This window comes from Sycon ciliatum, chromosome 4 (assembly GCF_964019385.1).
Source record: "Sycon ciliatum chromosome 4, ocSycCili1.1, whole genome shotgun sequence".
Taxonomy (NCBI): Eukaryota; Metazoa; Porifera; class Calcarea; order Leucosolenida; family Sycettidae; genus Sycon; species Sycon ciliatum.
This window is the reverse complement of record NC_088646.1, coordinates 39755149-39775516: the sequence shown is the minus strand read 5'-3', so window position 1 is coordinate 39775516 and position 20368 is coordinate 39755149. Positions and strand designations below refer to the sequence as shown.

General features: G+C 47.8%; 1 protein-coding gene and 2 non-coding genes across 3 annotated transcripts in view; all 3 read right to left on the bottom strand.

The window, feature by feature from the left end:
- LOC135816122 (nuclear pore complex protein Nup160-like) overlaps positions 1 to 20368 on the bottom strand; it is a 28742-nt gene that overhangs the window by 1671 nt on the left and 6703 nt on the right. Inside the window, exons 3-31 of the mRNA XM_065329500.1 lie at positions 19321 to 19561; positions 18674 to 18752; positions 18175 to 18289; positions 17689 to 17761; positions 17256 to 17344; positions 16686 to 16760; positions 16257 to 16354; positions 15873 to 15951; positions 14812 to 14877; positions 14257 to 14528; positions 13833 to 13880; positions 13448 to 13548; positions 12440 to 12600; positions 11645 to 12015; positions 11286 to 11355; positions 10891 to 11029; positions 9709 to 9800; positions 9275 to 9370; positions 8963 to 9057; positions 8666 to 8868; positions 8309 to 8382; positions 5550 to 5642; positions 5201 to 5246; positions 4297 to 4401; positions 3162 to 3288; positions 1917 to 1949; positions 1447 to 1527; positions 818 to 965; positions 470 to 595 (exon numbers count right to left, since the gene is read on the bottom strand). Of these exons, the coding sequence (XP_065185572.1) occupies positions 470 to 595; positions 818 to 965; positions 1447 to 1527; positions 1917 to 1949; positions 3162 to 3288; positions 4297 to 4401; positions 5201 to 5246; positions 5550 to 5642; positions 8309 to 8382; positions 8666 to 8868; positions 8963 to 9057; positions 9275 to 9370; positions 9709 to 9800; positions 10891 to 11029; positions 11286 to 11355; positions 11645 to 12015; positions 12440 to 12600; positions 13448 to 13548; positions 13833 to 13880; positions 14257 to 14528; positions 14812 to 14877; positions 15873 to 15951; positions 16257 to 16354; positions 16686 to 16760; positions 17256 to 17344; positions 17689 to 17761; positions 18175 to 18289; positions 18674 to 18752; positions 19321 to 19561 (3396 nt within the window). The remainder of the gene's footprint in view (positions 1 to 469; positions 596 to 817; positions 966 to 1446; positions 1528 to 1916; positions 1950 to 3161; positions 3289 to 4296; positions 4402 to 5200; positions 5247 to 5549; positions 5643 to 8308; positions 8383 to 8665; positions 8869 to 8962; positions 9058 to 9274; positions 9371 to 9708; positions 9801 to 10890; positions 11030 to 11285; positions 11356 to 11644; positions 12016 to 12439; positions 12601 to 13447; positions 13549 to 13832; positions 13881 to 14256; positions 14529 to 14811; positions 14878 to 15872; positions 15952 to 16256; positions 16355 to 16685; positions 16761 to 17255; positions 17345 to 17688; positions 17762 to 18174; positions 18290 to 18673; positions 18753 to 19320; positions 19562 to 20368) is intronic.
- Positions 13985 to 14057, bottom strand: Trnam-cau (transfer RNA methionine (anticodon CAU)). The gene has a single exon. It is a non-coding gene; the product is annotated as a tRNA-Met (tRNA).
- Positions 17557 to 17629, bottom strand: Trnam-cau (transfer RNA methionine (anticodon CAU)). Its single transcript has one exon. It is a non-coding gene; the product is annotated as a tRNA-Met (tRNA).

The following is a 20368-nucleotide window of genomic DNA, read 5'->3' as shown; positions in this document are numbered from 1 at the left end:
AACAAACACAAGCAAAACATATAAATGGAAAAAAGGAGAATGAACGGCACACTCATGTCACACTATCATCACACCAGTTCTGGATTCTAGTTGTTTTCCAAACTGAATGTTTTCAAGTGACTTTCATCCGTGGATAATTTGTCACTAACATGATTCAAGCTACAACAAAGATATAAAATATCAACAGACAGACAGAAAATATCAATAACAACAACGATAGTTAGTACGTCATCGTGTAGACAATCAAGCTTCTGCCAAAGACAAGGGCAGAGAGGGAGAGACAGAGAGAGAGAGTGCAGTGAGTGAGAGAGAGAGAGAGAGAGAGAGAGAGAGAGAGAGAGAGAGAGAGAGAGAGAGAGAGAGAGAGAGAGAGAGAGAGCGAAAGAGAGAGAGAGAGAGAGAGAGTGAGTGAGTGAGTGAGTGAGAGGCAGTGAGAAAGAGAAGGGTGTGAGCAGCAGTTTGTTCCTACTTTGATGCCAAACTCTTCTTTGCCAGTGCCCATCAGTGCAGACATGTAGCGAATAGCCAGATTGCCTGCATCCACTACACGCCCAAACTGCACTAGGAGCTGGATCAACTGTGCTGGGTTGATTATCTGATACATCCAAACATCCACATCCACACACACGGAGACACACACACACACATCCACACACACAGAAAGAGAGTGAGAAAGAAAAGAAAAAATGTGATACAAGTACACGATTCAAAGGCATAAAATCCTATGTATATGATAAGGCTATGAGAGGGTAGAGGAGCACACGCCTACATAGACTGATAGTCCGGCGGCCATTATGTTCTCACGGTAACTTCTTACCTTGTATGCATCAAGGAACCACTGCGGTATTGCTGCAGACACTGACAGGAAATGAACGGTGATGGCCCGGAAACAGGCAGACTGCTGGTCGCAGGGGACGCGGTTGAACAGACAGTGCCGTAACAATTGCCATGCACACTCCACAACACTGTGAAAGTCATACATAAAGCACAAACACGCACACAAACACGCACACACACACACACACAAGCACACACACACACACACGAGCACACACACACACACACACAAGCACACACACACACACATATGCATTGAACGGATAGTACGGCAACGGCTATCGTAGTGCTGAGTAAACATGGTGCTAAGCCACGGTATATCTATCAGGGGTTTGGTGATGTTCTTTTCGCAAGGAAGTCTGACTGACAACACCAGTGCCCAAGTGGCTCACTACCTTTGCATGGTGTGCCTGTTGAACTACGTGCAGGTTTGCAAAACGGGATCAGAAACAGCACAAACCCACATGCGCATTGAATGCAAGTAACAAAGCTGATATCCACTGGTAGAAAATAGCAATGCCGGTAAAGGTCTGCTTCAGGTCTTCAGCCCACTTGCAATACAAACAGTGGGAGCTCTTAGATCGATCATGTGACTATGCGTGAGCTCACCTGCCAGAACGACTAGATGTGATACCGCTGACTTCATTCGCCGACAACCAATCCCAGCCGTCGTCAACATCGGTTGCAAGCCTGCAATCATGCACAGACAACATGGAGATGCCCGCTTAGCGCACGGGTGTGCGGAACACACAACAGTTCACACAACACTTTGACAGCACAAACGGTGCATTCTTGCAGGTGATGGCAGCCAGAGCAATGAAGGCTGAAAATGCTATGTCAATATGTAGCAGCACAGGACACAGTGTTGCTTGCTTATTATCAGCATGAGAAGTGCTCCAGTGAAGCAAACTTCATTCACATCATCTACGGTTAGTGCAAGGTACTAGCCTGGATACCGGTATGAAAAGTGTGCATCAAAAGAAAATGTTGGCGTTCCGGAAAGCAACAACAAGGCCAGTCCATCCAGGGAGGCCAGCTGAACAGCTCAGCACAAAGCATGGAGAGGCAGTATTACTTACTGTTTACTGCGAGCTGACGTCAGTTTCACGCATCTAGCGCAGGACAGAACACAAGGGAGAAAGATAGAGCAGAGTGGAAGCAAACTCACCATACGCAAAAGAGAATTGTGCGCACTTTTCAGTTTTCATATGCATGTTTAGGTTTGCAATCTGCGGTGCATCTTGAATGGTCCAGATTTTGGTCGGGTTGGGGTGGGACAGGTGTGCATACCATTCTCCAACCGATGTGGCATTGAGCTGAAATTGCTATGCACACACCATGACCTTGTACATGACTTCTGTACTGGGACACACACCTACACAACAACGTGGGGTTAAAGGGGAAGTTAAGGCAAAAATTAAAATTTCACCAGTTGTAGTCTTCGGGGTGCTGAGTCGAATGGTCTTGGTCCGAGAAAGCTGAGACGCTCCCTTCCTACTTGAATCCCAATCGAACTCGCGCACTTCCACCGAAACTGGATGACTGCGCCCTACTAGATGGGGATTTGTATGCAAAATGTCACTAAAAGCGCCGTTTCGTTCTTATAAAACCGCGGATGACCGCGATTGGCCCATATGTTGTAGTCTTTTGGACGCTGAGTCGACTGGTTTTGGTCCGAAAAGGCTGCGATGCAGCGTTCCTCCTTTATTCCCAATCGAACATGGTTGAACAAGCGGTCACGTGCTCCTGCGTACACCAGTCAGCTGGTCACCGTGCCTGCAGGGTACAACTTACTAGCCTGTTTGACCTTTTTTGGGTGCAGTCCTGTCACTCGAGTTGAACTCGAGTTGAACCTTGGTGTGAAAGTTGTCGCCTGCTGGCGTGGTGACCAGGTGATTTGGGCACCCAGGAGCACGTGACCACTTGTTCAACCATGTTCGATTGGGAATAAAGGAGGAACGCTGCATCGCAGCCTTTTCGGACCAAAACCAGTCGACTCAGCGTCCAAAAGACTACAACATATGGGCCAATCGCGGTCATCCGTGCTTTTATAAGAACGAAACGGCGCTTTTAGTGACATTTTGCATACAAATCCCCATCTAGTAGGGCGCAGTCACCCAGTTTCGGTGGAAGTGCGCGAGTTCGATTGGGATTCAAGTAGGAAGGGAGCGTCTCAGCTTTCTCGGACCAAGACCATTCGACTCAACACCCCGAAGACTACAACTGGTGAAATTTTAATTTTTGCCTTAACTTCCCCTTTAATGATAACTGCAGTGCTTACGATAAGACAGCATGTAAGGTGGCGATGGAATGCTTACACTCACCTTGCAGCGAGGCCTTCAAGGACCGGTGTCGGTGGGAATTGGAACATCTGTGATACATCCAGGGCGACGGTGAACAGACCAGCGGCTATCAGCAAGGTCAGTAACTCATCGGGGTTGGTCGATGTGCCTGAGCACACAGCAATAAGTCAAGCACACAAAGTGATACATATGTGCACACATGCACACAGACAAACATGCGTGAAAAGAAGAAGGACAAAATGTTACGAGTTTGTCCTTCTTTTCACAATGATTTAATTGGCTCACCATCCGAGTTAAATATTACAAATATGCGTCCTCGTACATGTGATGAGCCGAGTAAAGCTATGCTGCATGGAATTGGATAAAAGCTGCACCGCTGCGTGGCCCTTGCATTCCGCAGGTCTTCGTCTTGAGCACACCGTGTAATTTGTGCCGGATTCATTTAGCTTTCACTGCGGCACCTCACTGCGGTATCTCACCTCCTTGCACAATAAGTTAGTTCAGAGCTCTGTGAGTCTGCAATAATCGTTCAATTCTAACAAGGAATGCTTGCTACAAGACAAACCAGTTTCTGACATCCCAACATAACACCAACACGTCAAAGCAAGCAACACTGGCCATGGTAGTTGTAGTATCAGTGCAGTGGGCCATGCTAACACAGCTCCATCCAGATCAGTGCAGTGGGCCATGCCGACACAGCTCTACCCAGATCAGTGCAGTAGCCATGTTGACACAGCTCCATCCAGATCAGTGCAGTGGGCCATGCCGGCACAGCTCTACCCAGATCAGTGCAGTAGCCATGTTGACACAGCTCCATCCAGATCAGTGCAGTGGGCCATGCCGACACAGCTCTACCCAGATCAGTGCAGTAGCCATGCTAATACAGCTCTACCCAGATCAGTGCAGTGGGCCATGCCGACACAGCTCTACCCAGATCAGTGCAGTAGCCATGTTGACACAGCTCTATCCAGATCAGTGCAGTAGCCACACTGACACAGCTCTACCCAGATCTGCAGTGGGGATCTCTATCCAGATCAGTGCAGTGGGCCATGCTGACGCAGCTCTACCCAGATCAGTGCAGTAGCCACACTGTCACAGCTCTATCCAGATCAGTGCAGTAGCCACGCTGATACAGCTCTATCCACGCCACACTCACCAGCGTCGGCATTGCGCTGCAACAGCTTGAGCCTTGCCGACACTAGGACGTGCTCTTCGCGTAGATCCTTCAAATCCACAACTGTTATAGGTTGGTGAAGAGAATCTACATGCAGTAGCACAACACACACACACACACACACACACACACACACACACACACACACACACACACACACACACACACACACACACACACACACACACACACACACAGAACTGCAATCAATACTATCTGTGCGTGAGTGAGAGAGAGAGAGAGAGAGAGAGAGAGAGAGAGAGAGACCATATCCGCAAGATGACCACAAGAAGTTGAAATAGAATACAATGTACACACATCCATACATAGACCAAGTGAGGTAAGCAGAGCGCAGTCAGGTACAGTAGGTATCGGTTATAGCGTGGGTGTTTGAAAAACGACTTTCTATTCTTATTTCCGATATTTCGTACACACGATACATCAAGTGTGACATATCATTATGCATGTGCGCAGGGGCCGGAAGATCATCGTACGTGCAACGTAGTGCTACTGTGCAAGCGGCTGGTCATAGTCCCATAGGCTTACCATGTGGCTATCCAACATGAGTTACATGACCACAACAGTTGAACCTGCAGCACTACGACGCAACGCGAGTCAGATCAGAACTGCATGGGACAGATGTTATTACTACAGGCGATATACTTTGTACTAATCTGGCATGTTTTGCTACACAAAGTCCATTCTTAGGACCGATATATTCTACTATGCGATAAAATTGCTTGTAAGAATAAAAGTGCACTTGAAACCCGTGTTATGATTATGAAAACATGAGAGTTCATTCTTGTAGGCAGTATATTCTTTTACACGACCACGCTATAACCGATACGCACTGTACATGTACTAGCAAGTGATGTGATACACTCACCCTGTGGTACTACGCTTGTACCGTCGTGATGACGTTTCAATACATCCTAGCAAACGTGAGGAAGCAAACAAGACAGTAGCAACATCAGGTCAAGTTCAGCTCTCACTGGGTTACACTGGGCTAGAGGTTCAGAATACAGTGCATACAATACTCAGCACATGTACACAGAGTTGGCAAGTGCAACCAAACACACTGGAGTGAACACAGCTTCACGGCACACATATACACAGATATGCACCACACAGACACACATACACGCCCACACACTCATACACCCACACACGCAGACATCCATCCATACCCACACACCCATAGACACACTCACACACACATAGTACGCTGTGCTCACCTGGGTAGAACTCCTATCTACAGGTCTGACCAGCCAGGCATCATCACTACGGACCAGGTGCAGAGCGTTCATTGCGGCCACCAAACATTTAGCCTGAACAAACAGAAGAGCGCAGGGTCTCACTACATACACTCCAATCACAGAACAACAAGGGCAAGGCTTGTTAGTCGATACTCTGAGTTTCATCGGGCAACATGAGGATACACTCTAATCACATCAAGAAGCGTGCATGTAGACCTTCATATGTTTACATGGTTGTGTATGGAGCTAACACCCCACTCCCATACCCACTTATTTCCACATGCTCATCAGCGCACAAACGAAGCAGAACATAATGTCAAGTGTACGGTGAGTTCCGTCTTTTGATTCATTGACTGCTCGGCTTTTCTAGTGTTCACTATAGCCCCTACACGACAAGTTGTGTTTATGTTTCGCGTATAATTTTTTAGCTTCAGGTTCGTGGATTTGTGTTTACTACATAGCCTAGGTACTGTCTGATTCGCATTGCGTGCTATGGGGACTGTTTTCGGAGGTCTCTGATTGCTGATTTCCCCACTAGATCTGTTTGGTGTAGACAGCTAACATGGAGTTAATCTGTCTGCTACCGAACACAACGTTCCTCACACAACCCTGCGATTAAGGCATTATCCGCTGCCTCAATGTTCATTACTGCAAGAGAATGTTGCGCAAGGTGAGATGATGATTTGCACATCTTTTGTTTTCCCTCTTTACAGGTCCTTACGTGTACATTGCACTTTTACTGAAAAAATATAGGGTACGTATGCACAAGTACATGGTATGTGTTTGGCTTGTAGCATGAAGAATAAACTCATTACAAATGTTGTCTATCTTCCTTTTGTGCGTGTCGCAGGTGATCAAGCACTTTGATGATGGCAAGCCGAGCGATAATACAAAAATCACACCTATCGAGGCACTTCGGAGCCTCAAGGTAGATGACCAATGTTAATTCTTACTCTTTCCTCGCAGAGTGTTTGGAGCAATGTTGAAGAGTCGACGATCCGTGCTTGTTTTCGGCATTGTGGTTTCACCATCGTGCATGATGAACGTGATGAAACCTTGGCAACTGATGAGGAACCAGATGAGGGACCAGACGTCTGCAATGGCGTGAAGGAGATTGTTTCGCTGATTGACGAGTTGCGTGAGCGGTCACTGATCGATGGTGATCTTGACGCCACCGGATGTATCGCGGCCGAGACAACTGAGGACGTTTGTCTTATGTCACAAGTCCTAAGTTTGGCCAAGGCTGACGAGGGGCAAGATGATGATGATGATGTACAGGTCGCCGGCAAGCCTGTGAACCGTGCAGAGGCACTGGGCTGCATTGCTAAGGTCCAGCTCTTCCTTGAGCAATCACAGCCTTCACCGATGCCATCCAAGGGATTTGACCTTGTTTCAAGACTTCGCCGTCACGTTGAAGCTTATCTGGCAGCTCCATCACACCAATCTACAGTGTTGCACTTCTTCAATAAGAAATGAAGAGAACTCCAACCTAATACTATTCAAAGTCTGGAAAAATGTTGAACAGTCACTGCTTGAATGACGACTACATCGTAGCTTACAAGAGCATCGCTGGCCATAAGTGAGGGTCCCTGCTTCGAGTCCTGGTGGTGACAATCAATGTTTCCTTCAGCCTTTTCCCGTTTTCAACTCCCTCAACCTTATGAATAATGCTATTCCGTTCGAGTGTCATTTACAACATGAACGCATTGTGAACATGTTTGTCCTTGCCTGTATATGCACATATAATATGACTGTGTGTGTTCTTCCGGTGTGAAGTACATGTGCAGGGATAATGAGTATGCAATTCCGAGCAATTTGACATACCGTAAAAGCCCGTGTATACGCCCACTCGAAATTACGCCCACCCTCCGTGTACACGCCCAGTCAGGGGAAGTCAACACTTTTGTTTCAAAATAGCGCCCATGTATACGCCCAGGTATGCCGGAAACACCAGTACATGTACAGGTACTGATACCCAATACTTACGGCTAGCCCTATTCCAAGTATACGCCCGGTTCCAAAATAACGCCCGTGCCCTTGTATACGCCCAGGAAATCGAGGCTGCTATTCTATACGCCCGGGGGGCTATACACGGGATTTTACGGTACAGTACTGTCGGGCGCCGAAGAACGGAACGTCGAAGAACGACCAGGCTAGAATATTAGCAAGCACAGCAAACCATTGCCAATGTATACACGGTGACTCAACTGCGCACAGAGTGTAATACATGAAAATTAGAACGGTATAGGCTAGGAGGCTGACCCCCAGTTCTTCGGCGACCGACAGTACTGTACATATTGCCATGTGGGGTGGAACTTTGGGTGATTAGAAGTTGGGGCCCAGCAAATCAAGGTTCAAATCGAAGGGGGTCTACCCGTACATACAATCACATTCTAGTGTAAAGCGCTGTCTGTGTAGATGCAGGTGTTGGGTTTCGAGGCCCTATCTATACAGTAGGTTTCACAGTGACTTATCTATACCCAGTAATAAATGCTACACGAGGAAGAATGAACACCAGTCTGAAACCGAGTCCAAAGCAGCTAGCAGACCACTTGCTTTCTTTTCAAGCCCCTAACAAACTCAAAAGTCTCTCCGAGTCCACCATGGCTGCAGGAGAGTGTTTTGAATAGCGCTGCTTGGTCGACAACACGCACTCTTGGGGTGCTCACGGACTCTGAGTATGTCCAGTGCAGCGCTACTACAGACAGTCTACAGTGTTTACATGCACATGTACATACCCGGCGTTGCAATCCTTTCACTGTCGGCATCTCACTCGTCAAGCGCACAGCGCATTCATACTGACTGGAGGCAGCTGTATGTACACGAAAGAAAAGATAGGTCACACATTCCACACTTGCGTTCTACATTATTGCTGAACAAGGTGCAACAAAACAGCACAAACAAAAGAGGAAGAAAGTAGTAGGGTAAGGCACAACGAAAAGTACATAGAGAGAAAGAGAGAGAGAGAGAGAGAGAGAGAGAGAGAGAGAGAGAGAGAGAGAGAGAGAGAGAGAGAGAGAGAGAGAGGTGCCCCAAACAAAGATAGCCACGTAACGTACGAGACTGCATGTACACGCGTGTGACATCCACCGTACCTTTCTTGTAGCTTCCCCGCATGATGTGGAAAGAGTAGAGCAGTTCATAGTAGCTATGCGAGGAGATTTCCACAGTGCGTGCTCTAGACTCCATGATGGACACAACCTCATCCTCTAGGCCCACGAACGGCAGCTGACACAGCTCCTCAAACGCATGTTGTTCATACAGTACATACACCAAGCGACGCAAGCAATCCTGTCGCCTAGTAACAACAAAAGCCACAGCACATGGACACAATAATCGGCTTGAGAGGGCTATGGCTGCATTCATGCAACTGTAAGATGGGAAACGCATACCTGACTGGGTCTGGGTTAGAGCACAGCGCGACGTAGGCCTTCTGCACATGCTGCAAGTGAAGATGGTGTTTGAACAGGCTGGACCAGAGAATAGCCTGAGCAGTAGCAGCAGCAGTAGCAGCAGCAGTAGCAGCAGCAGCAGCAACAACCAATCAACCAAATCAACAGAGTGACTTAACATGACATCATTCACAGTCACAGAAAGAAGAACAGCTCTATGGAAAAGAAATACACATACAAGTGAGAAAGAGAGATAGAGAGATAGAGAGAGAGAGAGAGAGAGAGAGAGAGAGACAAAGCATGGGCACTTACCACATTAGAGTCTGAGCTGTCTGCTACTGAGAGAGCGGCCTTGGCTATTGTGATAACTTGTGCTGACCAATCGTACTGATCAAACAGTCGAACAATCTACAGGAGCAGCAGCAACAGACACATTGTCACATCCCAATACCTGTGCAATGTTCCGATCAACTGACCGAATCACCAGGAGCACGGATTTTGCACAACAATAAACAGGTGATACAATCAGTCTAGAAGAAGGCAACCGAACCAGCTGTCAAAAGGAATTAGTGCTCAGAAGGAACCTCTTGCTGTTGTGAAAAGAGTGCGTGGTCGGAATCCGAGCGCAACGGTGGTGTAGTCGGAGAATCAATTTACGATAAATATTAATCTGCACATATGATAGAGGTTCAACAGGGGCGGGTGGAAGAGGAAAGCAATGGCATCCGTGGACGCTTGCAGCTTACCTTGGTGTAGTAGGCCACAAGGCGATGCGCTACACTGTCAGTGTGCTCAATGTCTGCGTAGAAGCGCTGCATAGGTCCAGCATCCACACTGTCTGTTGTTGCCAGAACACAGTCATATCACCGCATACAGTACATGTACCCATGACCATCACATACAGTTGAGTACAGAACTACACATTTATGAAGCTTCACTCCTGAACTCCAAAAAATGGTCTCTTTATTGCGATTCAAATTTATATTACATTAAAAGTTTCGTGCCTGGCCCATCATCAGCCGTGTACTAATACACTTGGGTATACATGTATGTAAACAAAACTACGATGCAATGCAGGCCAGGCAGCCACTCTCAGTAGGCGTAGCAAGGAAAGGTATGTACATGCATGTCGTCCCATGCTTCATTCATCCTACACAAGTGCACACGAACCACATGTCCTGCATGGTGCATTGCGCAATGCATGTACACATTCCTCTACATGTACTCTAGTAGGGCAATGAAATCTGTACTGTACACAGAGGTGCTGCATAATGTGCATATCCGAGGTACTGGATACTAGTAGTACATGTATACTAGCATCCAAGATCAAATAACGGCTATAGCAGAATGCAGGGTCACCAGAAGTAGTACTGTACATGTACATGGATACCCCACAGCATGTCATATCCAGGGGGATACCCCACAGCATGTCATATCCAGGGGGATACCCCACAGCATGTCGTATCCAGGGGGATACCCCACAGCATGTCGTATCCAGGGGGATACCCCACAGCATGTCGTATCCAGGGGGATACCCCACAGCATGTCGTATCCAGGGGGATACCCCACAGCATGTCGTATCCAGGGGGATACCCCACAGCATGGCGTATCCAGGGGGATACCCCACAGCATGTCATATCCAGGGGGATACCCCACAGCATGTCGTATCCAGGGGGATACCCCACAGCATGTCGTATCCAGGGGAATACCCCACAGAATGTCGTATCCAGGGGGATACCCCACAGAATGTCGTATCCAGGGTACGTTATACTGAACTGTACCACAGCACTACTAGCCCAGCACTACACTAGACAGCAGCACAGACAGTTCCATGCACCGCTATGTACACCAGTGCGGCATCAGATCAGGAAGAGCAGTGCTGCTGCACACAAGAAAACAAGATACACATCGCCAGACAGGCTGCTCACCGACTCCCTGCGATGCCCGGATGAAGCAGTCTGTAGCTTTGTCCATCTCTCGTGATTGCACGTAGCACTGTCCAAGAAGAAAGGTGGCGTAAGCACTGTCAGCTCCTTTCTGTTGCTGACTGTTGAGCGAAATAAATTCCTGTGGCAAGCAAATACAGCCATGTCACTCCCAATATACACCGACTAAACAACCACAGGGAAATTCCTCACAAAGGGCATAGAGAAATTTAGATAGCACAAAGATACCCAGCCATAGCTCCGCGCAAAGCTACTTCATGAAATCGCATACAACACTGGATTCAGCTGGCAGATGACATGTTCTCAACTTGTCAGCAAGACGGTGGCAACTGCACAGACTGATCCACGAAAAATACAATGCCCAGCCCAACTCTTACCTCAATGCGCTGATACTGACATCGGCTTGCTAGGAAATCCACAAAGAATGAGTTTGTAGGCAATGCCCAGCTGTAATATAAGCCGTCAAGGAATGCATGGCAAGTACTTCAAATACAACTTGACCAAGATAGCTGGTACATGTACATGCGTCACTAACAGCATGCACAACACAGAGAGAGAGAGAGAGAGAGAGACTCGAGAGAGAGGTATGAGCAGAATCACTCCTTGTTTCGCAATACCAGGACATCAGGACACGCACGCTGTTCACATCTAGTCATGTGACACACACCGACACAGACGCACACACGGATAGTAACCACTAGCTCCGTAGAGAAACAGTGCGCATGTAAGAGGATACAGGAAGTCCATGATGACGTTGATGGAGGTCAGCAACAGCTGGAAAAGCGGCAATCGCTGAGGTGCCCAGAAGACGGAGCGCGTGGCCAGCACATTACGCAGCTGCAGACCGCCCGTTGCCGCCATACACAGCTCTAGCAGCGAGGAGCCATTAGCCAGCATGACGGAGTGCGACGCGTGTAGTGTGTTGATGATGTCACCCAGAGACAGAGCAGCCAGCTGATGTATATTGGTCTCCAGTTGTGATTGCGTGATGACCTGCACTGGTGTGACGGAAGTCCACGTCAGTGCAGTGTACATGCACACTAGCTGCAAGGCTTGCTCGCGCGATTCCGACGATAGTGTCCAGTCTTCGCTGGTCGAGAGGCCAATCTAGACAATCACGCAGCGCCGGCAACGACAACAGCGACACAAACAGAACAAGAAAAAAATATGGCACGGTGTCCAGGAGAATTAGACGAGACTGCACCGTCACACTTAGAACGTGCAGAACCCCTGAACAACATGGTCTCGGTACCAGCCCTCTCTTTCCATGCATCTGTGTGTATACTTTTAATACAGTACAATAATAATAATAGAATACACACAGCTCACATCTTCCCTGAACCTGTTAGACAGGAGCAGAGCATAATATGGGGACTTCAATGCCATACCTATCAACTTACATTACGCAACAACATGAAAAATTAAAAACAGCCCTCACATCACCAAGGGGAAAACAATCCGAAAGCTTGGGTGGACATCACACAGCACTATTACTGGGCATATCGTTAGGGGACTCGCCAGCAACACTCACCTCATTCCTCCGCTGCAGAACACCATAGATAGTCAGCAGCAGGTCACGGCACATGCGTCGCCGTATGGTCGCAATCTGCTGCAATGATCCGCTCACAGCCAGCACAGATAAACTGGAGCTGAAGAGCTTCTGGCACCAAAGAGCACGTTCTGGGTCCGCTTCTGCAACAATGCACAGCAGGATAGCAGAGAAAGTGATATTCTCAAGACACAGCAATACAATACCATAAAGTTCCGTAAATAAGCCCTGGGCGTATACAGAACAAGGGTCTGAAAACTGGGCGTTATTTCAGGACTGGACCTATACAAGGTGCATATTGCATCGCTCGCGTCTTATAAGCATGCATAACATTTGGCACACATACGCATACACAGGTACAGCATCACCCTGGGTGGTTTTGGGCACGGGCGAACTCACGGGCTTTGAGGGTAGATATCGATTCGGTGGGCGTTATTTCGAGTGGGCGTTATTTCGAGTGGGCGTATACACGGAACTTTACGGTAGTCATGCTGTTCTAATATTGTATCACGCGTTGACTTGGGTAGAGAAACCAGGCACCTAAATTTAGATTACACGCCTAGAAGGCACTAGAGTATGCACTGTATGTGAAGGGAATACTGGTCACCGAATTCCACATTACACCAAAACCTGGCAGGTTCCCGGCACCGAAATTGTAATACACCTAAAATTACATGTTATACAGTATCCAATACTGATCATCAGCAAAAACCAAACACAGCATATCAGACTAGGCAAGGACTCTAGTTGGGGAGAGCAACCAATGCAACTGCATCGTATTCATCTACCCCACATCCTAACTGGAACGAATGGCCACTACTCTCGCTAGGTCAAGTCTTACACAACTGCAGATTGATCGGCACTTGTAAAAAGCCAAAAAGAGGAGCACGAAAAACTGCCTCAGTTTCCGGCAGAGCTGCAGTGGTGGCAGTACCCCCCCTCACCCACACACACATACATGCCCACAACCAACCAACCAACCACACACACCTGCTTCACATGATCCGATCACATGCGCAGTTGATGCTGCTACATCCAGCAGAAACATGAGTGATGCAATGGTGCCAGCAAGCCCATCAATGTCAGCCAGCCTGAGCAGGGACACCAAGACAGTCACATGCATACACAATTCACACACGAATGTCGAGTGCAACACAGTTAACGAGTGAGGGGAGGGGCATGGAAATGCATACGGAGAAGAAGGACGTTGTCAAAGTCAATTCACGCATGCACCGACACAACAGAAACAAGCAGCAGGACGGTCCAAACTGTGTAAAATTGCCCAACGTGTTCATTACGTTCTCAGCAGGGCAGGACAGGGAATGACGGAATAATTCAAAGACTACAAAGAAGGGCTTTACTCATGTTTGCTTACCTAAGAATAGTCTCTGAGAGGCCATCATGCGAGCTAGATTCTTCACTTCTACACAAACACACAAATGCAGGGACACAAGAAGAAAAAAGGACGCTCGGCGAAGATCAAAAAGAGGAAGAAAAAGTGCGTGCACATGGTACAAAAAAAAGAAGTGCCCCCTGTGAGGATCGAACTCACGACCTTCAGATTATGAGACTGACGCGCTGCCTACTGCGCTAAGGAGGCAGCTGATGACAATGCCTTATATCGGACAATTTCTTACTGAAGAAGTTGAGCAATGGCTACAATAGGGTTTCACCTGTTCTCAAGCTGCCGCATACAGTGATGTCAGATGCCAAGGAACAGGGGGAGATAAGTGTTCTACAGTGCACAAATCATTGTGCAAATGGCACTTCATTCTTGATCGCCTGCGATCACAACTTACTGGTCTGCAGAGCTAAGCAGGGATGTAATAAGCTGTAGTGCGGCATGTACATCACCGCAGTCCAGCAGAGCATCCAGCTGCTCCAGGCTTGGCGCAGAGAACTGCTGCGACACCATGCGACACACCTGTAGCACGCACACGGTGTCCTCCCAGGAGCTGGACTCCGAGAGCATGCCGGATCTGGGTGGGGGCACGTCCTGACTAGAGAGACCGTCTTCAGAGAGATATACCATTTCCAGCTCATCACACGGCCGCACTAGTGACACATATGACTGCAAACAGGGATCACAAGGTAGCAAGAGAACAATACAATGTAGTTTTAAATATTAAAAAATGCTGAAGCCTTGCGAAGGCCATACAGCGATGACCATCACAGCTAAAGCCATGCTTGCAACATCAACACAATCACACCGTTTTGCGACTGAAGCAGGGAAATTGCCACCAAGAGCATACTGTTGTTACCCCCCCCCCCCCCCCCCTACATCAGCTATCAGTTGACAACCACAACTACAACAGCATCCGCAGCAGCAGAAATGAGAAGTGGCACTACCTCACCTCTTGCACAAGTCCGGCGATACCTGTGCGACTGTCTGCAAACACGCCAATTGGTGACTGATCAACCTACGCCAGTCATGGCATCAGCAGCAGGGCACAGCAGACACAGTGAATCAGAAAGAAAGCAGGGTCTGCATATGTATAGTGATTAAAAAAAAGAGGTTATAAAATTAGAGAGATCACAACCAGACGAACGATGCCCTGGGTAACGGGTCATGAAAATCAGCAGTGTGCAGCACCTCAAGTGTACCATTCTTTGTTCACAGCCAGGAAAAGACAATTGTACGTGTGAGTGTAACTGAGGTCATACGGTGTAATAGTGTACTGAGTGTACCCGGGTCCCATGTGGTCTCATACCAGCCCACTAGGATGTGTGTGTGGAGTTTGCTACTGCTCAAAGGTGAAATGAGTGTGGATTGACTACAAAATATGCGATGTGTGTCCAGTGTACGTGTAGGTGTTGTTTGACCTACAGGTAGGACTTGCTCATCCGCCCCACCTAAAAAAACGACCATGAAGGGGTCCCTCTGGGTAGCGGGGCGCTCTCACGGCACATGTACTTCATGGCAAAAGTCTGGCAACCGGTATAGCCTCATCACTCAGAATGTGTACACAGTGTGAGGAAAGCAAGTGTACAGACAATGCAAGCACCATTACTACTGAACTTCCTGATAACAAAGTGTCATGTACACGTATTAGAATGGTACTAACTCAAATCTATGAGTGTGTGAGAATAGAGAACAAGAGAGAGAGAGAGAGAGAGAGAGAGAGAGAGAGAGAGAGAGAGAGAGAGAGAGAGAGAGAGAGAGAGAGAGAGAGAGAGAGAGAGAGAGAGAGAGAGAGGAGAGAGAGAGGGAGGGAGAGAGAGAGAGGGAGAGAGAGAGAGAGAGAGAGAGAGAGAGAGAGAGAGAGAGAGAGAGAGAGAGAGAGAGAGAGAGAGAGAAGGAGAGAGGGAGAGAGAGGGATAGAGAGGGAGAGGGAGAGAGAGAGGGAGAGAGAGAGAAAGAGAGAGGGAGAGAGGGAGAGAGAGAGAGACACTACAAGCCCCCATCGTGCCATACCGGTACAGTGCCGTCTAGGCGTGTAATGTAGCGATCATCACGCATCACAGTGTTCCAGGCTGATGATCCAAGCTGAGTGCTGGACACGTAACAAGGAAGAGAAAAGCGATTACACATAAACACATTGAAAACAGCAGCAGCACGACACGCCAAAATACAATAGCCAGCAACGGAATGGTACAAGTATGCATTAGAAAATCAATGTTACTCTCGAAAACAGGTCTTAGTATGCTCTTCCCCTACACCACCACACACTGATGATGAAACACGACAGTACCATAGTCATAGGTAAGCCATTGCATGTGGCCATACTTCACGAGATCTTTTTCCATACATGCACGAGAATATTCCAAACATGTGGCTGTCCTTTCCTCTTCTACTTACCCATCAACAGAGCTATGGTGCACAGATGTTTGCCCTGAGAGTGCGGAGCACAGCAGCCAGACGTCCGTACGCGACACACACATGGATAAGACCCGGTCCTGCAGTGCAACAAAAAATGCAACACAGCATTATAATGTAAACTAAACACACACACACACACACACACACTTGTACATGTACGAGTACTTGCTCACTGCCAGAAACTGGTCGGACAGGTCTCCCCTTGAGAGAGGGGAGAGAGATTCAAAACAAAGCTCGGAAAACACACACACGCATTTTCTTTTTCGGCAGGAATCAGAGGGTTCACCCTCTGATGAGAAGGGAGTATTGCTTTTGCCTATAACGAAGTAACATGAAAGAACACAACAACACACAGACACAAACCCAGGTAAATGAGAAGGACAAACCCTGGTAAAGGAGAAGGCCTACCGTTGATAGCGGGCGATTAGCAATGTGATGGACGATCATCTCGCTGTTGGACACCTCGACTTGAAGAAGACAAACCTGCAAGGCAAGCAAGTAGATAGTAATATTGCGACAGTTCTCTACTGTAGCAGTGGTGACACACAAACACAGGCTGAATATGTTCTGGCAACTCTCACACAGACATACACACACACACACACTTACACACACACACTTACACACACTTACACACACTTACACACACACACACACACACACACACACACACACACACTTACACACACTTACACACACTTACACACACACACACACACACACACACTTACACACACACACACACACACACACACACACACACACACACACACACACACACACACACACACACACACACACACACACACACACACACACACACACACACACACACACACACACACACACACACACACACACACACACACACACACACACACACACACACACACACACACACACACACACACACTTACACACACACACACTCACAGGAGCAAGCACAGTGCGACAGTAAGCAACAGAGGGCAAGCATACCTGCTGCTTTCCGTCAAAGGCAAGGCACGCTGCTAAGCCAACTCGTCGCAAACTGTCACCGGGAGTCTTCCGCAAATGATGCTGTACATCTACAGAGTGAAGATACATGACCAGGAAGAAAAAATCGGATAAATGGCCAAGGAGTCAGAACAGTAAGCGGTTGGACAACCAGCAACTCATCAAACTTGAGAATATAACCAGCTTGATGGGTTCATCAACAGCAAAAACATACAATACCAGGTGACACGGAATCATCCAAATGCTAGTCTACAATTGGTACATGATACAAAAAAAGAGAAAGTGCCCCCTGTGAGGATCGAACTCACGACCTTCAGATTATGAGACTGACGCGCTGCCTACTGCGCTAAGGAGGCAGCTGTCCACAGAGGTGCAAAGTCATCAACAAGTGACTACTTCGATCGATGGAACTTACCGTCTGCCAGCTGCAGATTGTCCACATCAGCAATGTAGTCGAGCAGATTGATAGTGTGACAGCACTCCCATTGCTGTAGCATGCACACAACGCAGCAAAAAGAGCAGTTCAAACCAGGGAGTAGTAAATACTAATATATATCTTACTACTCCCTGGTTCAAGCTATGCAACAAAGCCATTGCTGGCAGAGTGCACAGTGCTGATAAGTGAAATACGCCCTCTGTTTCACCATAGTAGAGTTGTAAGTCCAAGAACTTCATTTCAAAGAGACCAGGCCGCGACGTGTTCATTTTTCCAGCAATCTAGAGTAGATTAGAGTAGATTTTCATGTGCAGGAAACCAGGGGGCAGATTTCACTTGCCATCGCCAGCATCACGACCAGCACCACCACCGCGACCAGCACCACCGCCACAAGCAGCAGCAGCAGCACCACGACACGCACACACACACACATGATGTCACGACTGCCGACAAACTAGTACATACCGAAGTAGACCAGATGCGCAGCTTTGCATCCCGACACAGGGCGAATATGTAAACATCATTGCCCAACGCGTGCAAACACAATCCACACACCATCTCCGGGACAGCACCGCTTTGCCTGATAGAGTGATACAAACAAAGCACAAAGAAAAAAAGAGAGAGAGAGAGAGAGCGAGAGAGAGAGCGAGCGAGCGAGCGAGAGAGAGAGAGAGAGAGAGAGAGAGAGAGAGAGAGAGAGAGAGAGAGAGAGAGAGAGAGACCGGTATATGCACATTATCAAGTGAGCAGTGACCGTGTTTGGGAAAAGAAACAAAGCCGAACATGGCATATAATGCTACGCGAGAATCCACCCCACTGGCTCACACAGTCGTACACACTGGGGACTAATCTAATACGGATATACTGAACGTGCAGGTGTACGGACGAGTGCCTCCAGGGGATGAGAAAAGGTGTCCTTGTGAGTCATGGATCAGTGGCAGCACAAGTCAAGGCATACCCATACCTCATCATTGTTGGCACAATACCAGTCCACAAGCGCTGCATCATGGACGTCTGACGAAGTTCAATTTGTTGTGAGAAGTCTGGCAAAAAACAACAACAACAACAACAAAGACAGTCACAATACCAGATAATATACCCACCCGCGACATGTATTCACACCAGTCGTCATAAGACAGTCAACGAGATCAGAACAGAAACAGTATTTAAAAAAAACCCCATAACTGTGACCACCAAAATGGGGTTGATACACAGTCAATGATGAGGGAGAGGCATGAACTGTTGGCAACATATGAACACGTGCAAGGGCAATGGCTCAATGAACTGAAGACAGCACAAGCCAGTCTATCAGCTTCCTTCATCTCGCAGTCGTCGGCAGTGTGGTAGATATTTTCGGAAAGAGGTTGGTGTAACATATGTCGGTTACCTGGTGGTGATATGCTGTCACTTTCCGGCAAATTATGACAGACAGTGTCCATAACCCAGTCTATGGCAGTGCACTACACCGCTGCATGAAGCCTCTTTTCCGGGAAAAAGAACACAGTGGAGCCATGGCCCAATACTGTATAGTGTATACTGTACATGTAGTTGCGGTGTAATGTCTGAAAAGTGCTTAGAGTACTGTAAGCCGCATCTACAGGCTGAACATACCTCCACTACCGGGCGGTGGTAGTGTGATGACGAGCATTGAGCCCCCGTGCGTGGACAGCACAAATATCGCCTTGCCGGTCGGTGAGAGGTGCGATGAACAGGTGGGCACCAGCGTTGCATCACCACCGCCGATCGTGATGAGAGCGTAGTTTGACGAGTCCAGCAGTCCGTCGCTGCTGCAGTTGTACAGCACTGACGGATGTGCTGGCTCCACACTCCCGGTTAGTGTCACCGTGTTGTCCTGAAAGTAACATAACAGACAAGCAGGCGCTTCAAGATATTACACCTACCATCAATTCTATGGCCATCATAGATGGGTTTTATTCCCGTAGCTATGCAGAAGACGTTACTTCAGTAACGTCTGGCGCTAGCCAGGGTCCACACAGCTTTAATTTGGTGTTTGTTTGTGTGTTTGTTTGTGTCACACCTGGCGCTATCCGTATCTGACGGCAAAAAAAGCATAGGATGTTATAAATTTTTCAATTCTCCTTTTTTCAGTCATATCCTCGGATTTGAACCCGCACTATCGCCCTACATGCATTTCCCCATGCACTTCGCATTCATACCCATTCTTCCAAGTTGCTTTACGTTATTATCTTGCGTTTGAAAGCCCTATTTGAATATTGCGGGCAGCTGTATGTGACCAGCTGTGTTTGATGGTACGGTACGGTACGGGAGACGGTGTCGTATTGCCCTCGATCGTACCTGTCCCGTACCTATCCCCTACCGTACCGTGCCATCAAAGACGGCTGGCCACAATGCATATTCAAATAGGGCTTTCAAATGCAAGATCACAATGTGAAACAACTTGGAAGAATTAGTATGTATGCGAAGTGTATCGGGGGATGCATGCAGGGCGCGCGATAGTGCGGGTTCGAATCCCAGGTTATGTCTTTAAAAAAAGGAATTTTTTAAAGAACTTATAACATCTCTGTGCTTTTTTTGTGTCTAGGTCATCAAGGCAAAAAAGCATAGCGTAGGGCCCTGAGCTTCCAAGCTCTCTCGTTCAGGCTGTCATGCCAACATCTCCAAACACAAGTGTACTGAA